At 36.7% G+C, this 12,010-nt stretch overlaps 1 protein-coding gene across 1 annotated transcript; it reads left to right on the forward strand.

The window, feature by feature from the left end:
* The first annotated feature begins 6,611 nt into the window (after positions 1–6,611).
* Positions 6,612–6,962, forward strand: LOC140152386 (uncharacterized). The gene has a single exon (XM_072174693.1). The coding sequence runs from the start codon at positions 6,612–6,614 to the stop codon at positions 6,960–6,962; it is 351 nt and encodes a 116-aa protein (XP_072030794.1).
* The last annotated feature ends 5,048 nt before the right edge of the window (positions 6,963–12,010 follow it).

Below are 12,010 nucleotides of genomic sequence, written 5' to 3' on the forward strand. Positions count from 1 at the left end.
TGCAGTAAACTTAAGAAAATCTGGAGGTCAACTCTTACCAGGAGTTTCAAACTTTGAATCTTTGCTGCAACAGTGGAGTTGGTGCTGCTTTATGGATGCGAAGCATGGACCATCACCCCTAAACTTGCAAAGGGTCTGGATGGCTGTTACACCCGGCATGCTAAGATATGTTCTGAATGTGAATTGGAAGGAACATATGTCAAATGCAGACCTATATGGAAATCTTCCCAAAATAAGCCACAAGATCAGGGAAAGAAGAACCCGGTTTGCTGGCCACTGTTCCAGAAGTGAAGAGCCCGCATCAAAAATGGTTCATTGGATAATGGATACCCAAGCATGGGAGGCGGAAACCTGGAAGACCTGCTCTGACCTACATTGACATTCTGGAAGATAACACTGGACTGGAGGCAGCAGACTTCAAGTCAGCAATGGAGGACAGGAAGTTGTGGAAAGCCATCACAGTTCGAGGACACCACTCGAATTAAGCAAGTAAGTTAAAGGAAGAAAGATGTGTTTAACAGTTGTTTCACTTTTTATTCTGGTTGTAGTTTCAGCTAATAATCACCTACATGTATAAAGATGCAACTATTTAAAAAAACACCTATCAGTGATTGCTTTAATAATCTATTTCCTCAGAAAAACAATCAATTATTTTAGATAAAATCAAAATGTTGCTATTTCGATTACGGTGTTTTTAACCGATTAAAAAAAAAATTGATTATTTACGATTAATCAAAATATCGCCCAAGCCTGACACTACTCATGTTCAGTCACATGAAATTAGGATAGTACGTTTTGTGTCATATAGTTTAGTTTAATCTTTACTAGCATCACACTCTGACATATAGACCATAATAAAACACACTTTCTAATACGTTTCTGAAGCCTTTTGATGAGGTTAAAGATGAAACCCGCAGGGGAAACCCCACAAGTTGATACTGGTACTGACATAAGAGACACTAATATAATGCTTGAGGCTGAATGAGTACACATTTCTGGCCACTCTTTTGGGGAGAGGATTCATTGCTTTGAGCTCAGAGGAAGAAGGTATACTTGCCTTTTTTACTATACACTATGAACTCATGGGGAAATGCTGGCCTCAAACAACCTCTCTTGCTATACAAAATGTAGTTGTCATAATCTAATATGGCCCTGCACCTTGTACACAGTGCATGATTATTTCACCATACATTACCATGTTCAAAGCTGTCCCAGTAGCATGATAGAGCACGGAAGGAGATATGTACATACTCTATTTTTTTCTAGATAAGCAAGATATTTTTCAGTCAGGATGTTGGCATTTGCTATAATATTGCCAAGCTGGTTGATTATTAATCGTTTCTAGATAAGCAAGATATTTTTCAGTCAGGATGTTGGCATTTGCTATAATATTGCCAAGCTGGTTGATTATTAATCGTTTTAAAAGGGTTCAATAACATTTATGTCTACTCTGCTGTGCCTATTACATGAAATATTGACGATAATGTACTTACTTTCGATGTCTAATGTTGATGTCTTTACTTCTAATACCATCATATTATAAAATGGTATTTTAAAACAAGATGAAAGCTTATAAAAGATTCTTAAGATGTTCTATATACATGAAGTCAGTATAAGAATATTGAACTTCATTTCATATTTTGATTTTGAGTTTCTATTTTGCACAAAAATCATATTTACATACTGTATACAAGGAATTTTTTTCACACTGCAGAGATAAGAAAATTAATAGTCTGTGTAAGGAGTGTATTATTTTCCTTTTTTTAATCTCAAATTGCCAAATGAATGCATGTTTTGATTTTATAAACACTATCCACTTGTCTTCAGTCTTTAAATTCACGATATAACAATCTTCAACATAACACTTTGGATAACGTAAATTATTATTGTAAACAGAGCCTTTTGTACAATATTTAAAATGGGGGAGGCGGCTAATGCTTTCACACTAATTGTCTGCTCCCATTTAGCATTTCTTTTTTCCATTGATATTAATTTTACTACATGGTCTAGTTTCCCACTGAAACCTACTTGCAAGCCAATACTTGCATGGTTTTCTCACATCTCATATATGTCATTCATGCATAATCGACTGTACATATCGGGTTGATCAACGTCAATTTCACTCCCCGCCATATGGTGCATGACAGAGCATCCAGTTTATCGTACAAAAATAGCTTCTACATTGTATATTGCAAGCAGTATAGTTGTGAGAAAACTAGATTGAAAATTAAATTTTGCTGGTATTAAAGTCTTAAAATGCTCTGCGTGCTAGCCATAGGCTTCAACATAAAAAGTTTTCAGATATTTTCTCAAAATAACAAGAGCTATAATCTTAAGAACCAATACTAGGCTTGTTTGTACTCATTTTAATGTATTTTTCATACAAATTCCAAATATGGTCATGACATAATGATTTATATTCATATACGTAGCGGTAAACGTAAATAGAAAGCAAAATTATACTACCGCTAAAGACGCCGGTTGACCCGGTGAAAGCGCTCCGGTGAGTGTACCAAATTTGAGTAGCATAGAAGTATAATTTTGCTTTCTATTCATGGTCATGACAATTTACAGTTCTGAAATTTTGGATTTTTTAAAAACAAATTTGATACTTGTCGTCTGCAGTTGACACCCACATGAACTTAGTCATGAAGAGAATTAATAAATTTAAAGGTAGTCTGGTATTTTCCACAAAATAAATGAGTGAGCGACAGAGAGATGGGGACAATAGACTACAATACAGTCTAAAATGGAGGACTCAGAAGATGAAAAGCAAGAGAGAAGAGATAGAGTGATGGAGAGATGGAGGGAGGGAGGGAGTGAAGAATAAGTCATTCAAATTGTCATTTGGTATTTTTGAAATGACAAATTTGTCAAAAAAACAAAGAAAACAGCAGCACTGAAGCCCCATTCAAATACATGTAGCTCATTTAGATACTGACAGTATCTAAATTACAGATTCGTGTAAAATGTCTTATTTTGTCTTAAATACACGGCTTTCGGCTGAACCACTAGCAGGCTATGTTAGCACATCTATGACAATGACAAAGGTACCAAAATCTGAATTTGGATGATTTTTACGATCGTCCAGATGAGCAAATCACTGAATGGGCCTTTAATTTATGGAGTAAACCTTGAAATTTGTGAATTCATATTAGTTGTACAAATTAACGAAAATGAATATCTAGACTAAAATTTAAAAACAAGATGTGATATTACTCAAGATAACATTTCCGTCTCTCTGACGTGGCAGCAAAATGCCAAGATGTAGGATTAAAGACTCGATAAGCCCACTTGACATTCTAAAGATAGAAAGCCACAATACTTCATAAAAAAATGCCCACTCTGTTGACGCTTATCGTGAAAGGTTGACTAGAGTGAGTCATACAACACCAATGTTTAAGGCTAATCTCTATGGCATCCAAAATCTGTGATTGGGGAGATTTACTTTGCATTCAAAATACAATTGAAATCTGTGACATTTGATATACCAGCATTATATGACTGGTATTATGATTTTATTTCTCAATGGGCTACAGTAGGCATTAAGTAACAGGCCTGAAAAGTAGCCCATTTATTTTTACCATTGAATACATATGGGGCTGTATCTCAGAACCAATGTTAATGACAAATTTATGTCTTATTATCTGTGACGTGACCGTTTCACATAGTTATCACAATTCATGATATAGTTTTTGAAAAAAATATTGCTGGCACTATTCAGAATGCGCTATTCCATTTAAAATCCACACTAGCCCTGTGGAATATTTTGGAAATATCTTCCACAAGGGAGTATGAATTTCAAATGGAATGAACACATTAGCAGCTCCAACTCACCCTCCTTCAGTGGAAGATTCTGGTTGAATCTTTCTCAGACGGTGTATGAAATTCAAATGGAGCTACCTAATGTGTTCATTCCATTTTAAATTCATACTCCCTCTGTGAAAGGTATTTCCAAAAAGGTAGTGAGGATTTTAAATGGAATAGCCCAATGGATCCGGCATGAGTTGATGGATCAATAATATTGGCACATGTCTAATGTTCATGGTGTGAATCATATTTAACGAGAATCATTGCCCATATGGGAGACACCTGCTACTGAAAGTCAGTGCAAGCTGCAATAAATAATGTGCACAAATAATGGGCTATTCCAGATATATTCCGCACCCCCCCCCCCTATGGAAGAAATTTAAAAAAATACAATTCCAGCTGGAATTGAGATGTGTCTAGAATTCCAGCAGTCATTTTTAGCAAAGATTCCGGCTGGAGGGTATGGAAGACATTGAGATTAGGTGACATTCCGGCTGCTAAAATAAACGAAAAAACAAGAGTGGGGATTGTGAAAGGCCATGATGTGCCTATGGAAGACATTCACATTTCTTAATATTCCGGCTGGAAAATGGTCAAAATGCTCCAATTCCAGCAGAATCTTCACTTATGATCACCATCTCGATTAACCTATGTAAGACATTTACTTGAATTCTGGCTGGAAAAAAAAAATGTTCTAATTCCAGCTGGAACCCTATGGAAGACATTTACATTTACATGAATTCCGGCTGGCCATATTAGACATATTACCACAATTCCGGCAGTGTCTTCCATGGGTTTTTCCTGACATGTGAATCCCGGCTGTCAATTTAGCCCCTAATTCGGAAGTGTCTTCCATAGGGGGTGCGGAATACATCTGGAATAGCCCAATGACATCAATGTGTCAGTTCTAGATGCACAGATAATTAACCTAACATCAGCAGCATCATTAGCACAGTCTGGATAGTGAGTTTAACTCAGATTTGGAAAAAAAATTGCAATTAAAAAAAACCCCATCATGTTTGGCAAAATGAAATATATATCACAATCCTAATTAATCCTCTAGTTGAAACTAACTGGCAATAAAGTCAAATTTTATATTTGGTTAATTTTGAAAATATATAGTAGTAGGCATGTCCACTAAAAATTGAAGTACTTTTAAATTGATTCAGACCTAACTTATTGGCTGGGAATTGATGAAAGAAACATTTTGGCGTTTAAATAATCTTAATCGGACGTTTCATTCCAGAGATATGGCCTTTTGAGTGTTACGGTTTTATATAGGGCTGCTAGAACATGTTAAAAAGTTAAAGTCCAAAAACGATTACTAACAGAAAGTGCAATTTTAAGGTACTTTTTCTTAATGTATTTATTAACTAGCGTTATCTGGAACATTATATTTGCTTATAACAACATGAAAATAAGATCATCCTGAAAATTTAATCGATTTTGTTGACATACAACAAAAAATATAAGACCTCAAAACCCATGGTTTGTTTGGTGAAACCGCAAGCATGATCATAGATGGCAGAAATAGAAAATATCTCCATAGAGGAGATGAACAATAAGTGCATTATTTCAAATGAATGGCGGTAGTCTTAAACATTGTTCAATCTTTTACGGTCAGCACATTTTATCTTCAAAAATTATTATATTTCATCATGGCATAAGTTTGGTAATATTAATCACTACCAATTTTGAGAAATTTGCTCCAACTCAAAGGTTATCTTTAATACATTGAGCAATACACTGTGTGTGCATTGGAAGGAGGAAGTCTTCCCAGCTGACTGGGGTAGAGCAATTATTAATCCCATCTTTAAGAAGAAAGACAAACTTGACTGTGGCAACTACAGAGGCATAAGTCTACTGAGCCATGCAGGAAAGGTATTTGCTCTAATTCTCCAACGTAGAATCATAAAGAGGACAGAAGAAATTCTGTCAGAGTCCCAGGCAGGCTTCAGACCGGGAAGATCAACAACAGATCAACTGTTCACCCTCAGACAGATAGCAGAGAAACACCTTGAGAAGAAGAAAAGCCTATTCTGTTGTTACATCGACTTTGAAAAGGCATTCGATACAGTGTGGCAGGAAGGTCTTTGGAAAGCGATGCAGTTCTTTGGATACTCAAACAAGCACATACAACTTCTTCAAGCACTGTATAATCAGTCTACAAGTGCAGTCAGAGTGAACGGCGAACTGACAGAGTGGTTTAGAACAACGGTGGGAGTATGCGTCAGGGCTGTGTACTGTCCCCACAACTCTTCAACATCCTCCTGAAATCGTAATGCTATACGCAACTAATGACACTACAATTGGCGCCAACATACAAGGTCACCTGATAAATAATCTTCGCTTTGCAGATGATATTGTGCTGATAGCCGAAAATGAAAGAGATCTGCAAACACTGACCAACAAAGTGAACCTAAACAGCTCAAATTTCGACTTGAAGATTAACATCGCCAAGACAGAGGTACAAGTTATCAGCAAGCAACCACAGGAGCTAAACATCAACATCAATGGGGTGAAACTTCTTCAGGTAGACAAGTTCATATACCTTGGAGGTGCCATTACTCAGAGGGGAACATGCTCAGAAGATATCAGGCACAGAATCGGAAAGGCGCTTGGGGCGATTCAAAGTCTCAACAAAATCTGGCATGCTAAAGACATCACTTGCTCAACAAAAATCGAACTCTACAAAGTACTTGTCCTGTCCATCCTTATGTATGGCTCAGAAACATGGACACTGAAAAGATAGAAGCGAAAATAGGCTGCTGACTTTTGAGATGATCTGCCTCAGGAAAATCATGGGGGTCACCAGACTAGACAAAATCAGGAACACCGTCATCAGAGAAAGCCTAGGTCTGAAGGAGACGATAATTGACAGAGTGACCACAAAAAGACTGAAATACTTTGGCCATGTCAATCGGATGCAACCATCAAGATACCCAAATATTCTCCTGACCTCCAATATCCATGGTGACAGACCACGTGGAAGACCAGCCAAGAAATGGACAGATTGTGTAAAGGCAGACTGTGCTACTAGAAACCTGAGCTCCCTGGCTGAAGCTACCAGTCTATCACGTGATCGGAGGATCTGGCAAGCCATCCTGAAACAGAAGCCATCACACATTCCCAAAATGGTGTGGACGGCTTAGGTCAAGGTAGGTCAAGGCATGGAAGCCATGATGGATAGCATATGAAATGGACATGGTAGTGAGAAGTGCATGATTTGAGATGGGCCGCGGTAGGCTTAAGCATTCTTAAATTTCTTAACATCCTGTACATTTTGTCTTCAAAAATAGTTACATTTTATGACTATGTAAGTTTGCTTGTCTGATTCACTCCAAATTCGGAAATAATTGCGTTTGAACACTTGATGCACGGAATGGTGTCACTTCAACCTGTTGTAGTTCTCATCTCATTAAATTTTTCATTAAAAAAAGTTGATCTCTGCATGGAGGAAGGTCCTCTCTATTTACTGACCAATCAGGAAAAAGTTTGGTTAATGTTTTCCGGTGGAATCAGGAATTTCTTGAAACACCCTGATAGAGGCCTACATTTGGATCAAAAACAAGTATGTACGCCATTTAACAGGCCTGGGATTTCGTGTGTCGATGAGTTTCTCCATAGACAATACGTGTGTGAGTGCACGCACACAGTAAATGAAAAATCGTTCTAGTGGAAACTGTATGGACAGTGGGCATCCCTAATAGTAGGGCTGCCACAATGCTATGCTACTGTGTGTACCCATGGCTAAAGTTTGTTCGGTTTATATCAAAAGGAGGAAAAAATAACACTCATAACACTGTATATTGATAGATATTGGGCGCAGTGCTTACGCTAGTTGTGCGTTGCGTAATGCATGACTGGCGCACGCTTATGTGAATTTACGCTAGCATTAGTTGTGAATTTATTGACGCCGCAGTAACAAAAGCCGAATAATTTCCGCCTTATGTAAGCCGAACAAACTTTACATATGGTGGAAATGCAACAGATTAGGCTAATTTTAATCTCACTATTTAAATGTGTGTTAATTTTTAATAACTTAAATACTTTCATGATGCATTTACCCAATTCTAAATGAACCCTGGGGAGAGCGGAAGTCTGAATTTAATCTACATAGGTTGCCAATTAATTTCAGACATTTTCCCCACAAGTCTATTTCCCAGCAAATCGCTACCGCCAGGAATCAAACCCGGGCCTCATGCACCAAAGGCAAGTACCCTAACCATTAGGCCATGCTCTCCCTTACCCAGGAAATAACAATACAGAACTTTAGGCCACGGAGGTAACATCAAATTTGTGTAATTTGCATAAATTGAAATATGTTAAGGTAACAGAACTTTGAATCTTTCAAGATCATCTTTACAGTATCATACTACATTTCCTACAATGAGCCATTTCTAAAGAGTCTTTGAGCATTAAATCCATAACGCATACATGTACAAATGTATGCATAGAAAAAAGTCGGGCAATAAGGTTTTAAAGGGTTTCAAGCATTACACCTAGACTATATGCCATAGTCGAATTTTGATTAAAAAAATATGTTATTATTAATAATGATGAACGCATTCCGTTGAACTCAAAATTATACTGATGTTTATTAGAATTAAAGTGTTCAATAGTAAAATGGTCATAAAGAGTTTATATAATTAGATGATTAGTGACAATAAAAGTTATATTGAATGCAACTTGCATAATTATAATTGCTCACTTAATATTGAGCAATTCTGATTTTGGAATCTACCAGTTTATTGATCGCGAAAGCCTAAGTAAAAAATCCGACTATGTACTTTGACTTTTAAGCAGAACTTTACCCCGGGACTTTGGTCTCTAAAACACACTGTCAATCATACTTGTTTATCAATCCAATTTAACCACAAGTTCCAAGCATGGTAGTAAGACGCACTAAATGTACGTCCATACACACCACTGCGAGTTTAACTTTCGCGCCAGATCAAAAAGGGGAAGGTTCGAATTCCCCCTGTGAGAAGTCTTCCCCTTCTTTCCCCCATCTGGGATGCTGGTCGCCCAGCTAATAATTAAGATTTGTATGCCCTTTTTATACTTTTTAGTCCACTTTTGACCATTTTTGTTGAATTTCGCCACCTTGAAAGTTGCCTTGCTCCCCTCACCCCTAAAAAAAGTTCTAGCTACACCACTGCTTGGTTCTAGCAAAATCTAAACATATCAATGTAAAATAAGCTTTAATATGCTAATGTTTCCCATTTTGGAGTATTTTTCATTATTTTCACATATTTAGGAGTATTTTTCATTATTTTCACATAATTCTCAGTAACTGTTAGTCCAAAATTGCCTACTGGTATGTATATCGTTATTTCAAACCATATTCACCTTGGAACCAACCAACTCTACCTATTTCAGACAAATTAGACATTTCAAAAGAATGTGCATGCATACATTAATTCATTCTCATTCACAACCAATGAAAGCATGGATGATGGATGACAATTATGGAGTAGACCTATGTATGCCGTGCTTGGAAAAGGCATTTAGTATGCTTGTGAAAGTAACACTTAAATTGCCTACAGCATCTTTGATATATGTGACTTGAAAGACTCGTATATTGCTTCACACTGATCATTTTCAAAATTTTAGATGTTTCCCAAGGAACATGAGCTTTGTCAAACTAGGCATGCATTTTATCTAAATTGTCCTATAAGTAGCTATCTTAGTGAATCAAGTCGAACCAGTGAGCTCTAGAGAACATAGTATGTTTTATATTTTCTAGATCTACTGGGATTACTAGCCACATACAGAGTATGCTATTTTGGGACCTGCAGTGGAAAAAGGGGGCCCCTTTGCTCCATGATTCTGCAGCTGATACACCTTTCTATATATACATGTACATGTCGAGTCCCATTAACATGCATATTAAATACTTATGTGTAAATCCTCTCCTATGTGATTTCCCTCCATGGGGTTAATGGGAAGAAAATGTGGTTTCAGAGGGCACAAATCCTGAAATATTAAAAACAGAGATGTTCACATTTAGGGCCCATACCTATGTGCCCCATTCAATGTGAGCTTAAGCACTGTGGCTGCAAAAGCTGTGCCTGGTTGGGGAAGACTGTGCACTGGCAAATAGGTATGTCATTTTCAAACAATTGAATACCTGAGAGGAAGAAAGGCCCAACTCCATCAAAACTGTTTTTGAGATATTAAGAAATAAATTAATATTTGGAAAAGTTTTATAGACAGAATGTTTTTGTCTTCATGGGACCTTTAAATACATGCACATACAATATTACATGTACATACATCCAAAATTATATATGATGTTTCCATGGCAACAGTGCAGGTCTTTTAAATACGAGCTGGAGTTGGGCCCTTCTTCCATTAATATACTGCAAGTGCCAGTTCTGTGTTATAAATAGCTACAGAAATTAGGTATGATCACCATTATGCACAAGTAGAACTCATGTAATATGTTAGCAAGAAAGTTTATTGTAGTGAAAAGCAGATTTCATGTATGAACAAAATTCCTCTTTAACCATATATTTGTGGAAGAAGGGCCCAATGGAGTTGGGCCTTTCTTCCATGCATTAAGTGTATGTGGAAGACTATTTAGAGAGTGGATTTTGGCTCACCTTTCACACACATGGAAGAACAATCTGCTGGCAATAAAATGCTTGGTCCAACTCATTTTTGTAAAAAATTGGGAGTTGGGCCCTTCTTCCACTCAGGTATTCAATTTCAGTTGGGGATAAGCTTCATTATGGGGCACTATTTTGCAACAGTACAATTTACAATACATATGCTGTTTTTATGGTCTGTAATGGCTAAAATGCATATATTTTGATAAACCCTAAGGCAATATATGTATGACTAATTAGTAATTAACATAATTTGTGATGTACAATTTAATCAATAGTGAATATTTCAAGTACTTTAATATTGAATCATTTGTATGCATAGCAAGATGTTTTTGTCAATTAATTTTTCATGATTTCCACAGAAAGGTTTAATTTTTGTAGTTGATAATAGTATACATTAAACCAGCAGCCTACATTTATGGGCCAAAATATGTTCATGGCTTGAAAAGCACAAATATATATAAACCTTGCCATAAGTTATTTCATTTCATTTCATTTCATTACCTTTATTGCACAAAAAGCATCAAAATATGATGTGTGGTGCAACCTTTTTACAAGCCGACGACGGATGTCGGCTTGTTCTGTCTCTTCTCAATTCTTTCTTCTTCTTACAAGCCGGCGACGGATGTCGGCTTGTTCTGTCTCTTCTCAATTCTTCTTCTTCTGGCAACTCGTGACATTTTGCGTGACTTGCCACGTTTAGCGCCCTAGCTCTCTTATGCTTCGACAGATTTCAACCATACTTGAGCCAAATGACCACTGGACTAGGCCAAACCTTACATTTGACTTTGACCTGACTGTGACCTTTGACCTTGACCTTATGGTCAAAAATGTTGATTTCACAAAAATGCTACTCCTTCCACAAATTACATGCAATGATCATGTGACTCATGCATATGAATCAACATGTGGCAGTGCTTAAAACTTCCTAAAAAGAATTGAGGTCAAAGGTCATTAAGGGGTCATTTCCGGTCAAAATCTGAAAAATTTGTAAAAAATATTCAAAAAATCACTGTCTGTACAAATTACATAGCAGAGAGTCGCCATTAACACACATGCATTGCTATTAGCCAGGGTCTTTAGGATGCCTACAGTTTCGGGGTCAAAGGTCATTAAGGGGTTACTTCGGTCAAAACCAAAATTATCAAAAATGTTCAAAACATTTTTATTTCAAAATGTAAACAGACCAGAATAATATAACCAACATACATGAATTAGTGTTCCCTGATGTATGCATGGTATTTTTATTTTGGGGGTCAAAGGTCATTAAGGGGTCACTTCCTGTTTTTAGCTGAATAACTTCAAGAATTTTTATCTCAAGAACTGAACATGTTAGAATTTTTTAATTAAAATTGGAACAATGCATTTTGTCGGTGTACATAAGTTTTTTTTTTTTTCATTGAGGTCAAAGGTCATTAAGGGGGTCAAAAGGTCAATCAAAATTTAAAAAATCAAAATCCATGTTTAAGTTCCGATTAAGCTGAAATTCACCAGGAATATTTCTTATGACATCCTAAGCACAATGCAAGAGCAGTTGACCCCATCCGTAACCCAGGGGTCAAGTTATAGGGGTCAAATTGCGGCTT

Source organism: Amphiura filiformis, chromosome 5 (genome assembly GCF_039555335.1).
Source record: "Amphiura filiformis chromosome 5, Afil_fr2py, whole genome shotgun sequence".
NCBI classification, from domain to species: Eukaryota; Metazoa; Echinodermata; class Ophiuroidea; order Amphilepidida; family Amphiuridae; genus Amphiura; species Amphiura filiformis.

Bases quoted from the DNA above. Each gene is read 5' to 3' on its own strand.
- LOC140152386 (XM_072174693.1), top strand. From the start codon at position 6,612: ATGGGGGTCACCAGACTAGACAAAATCAGGAACACCGTCATCAGAGAA.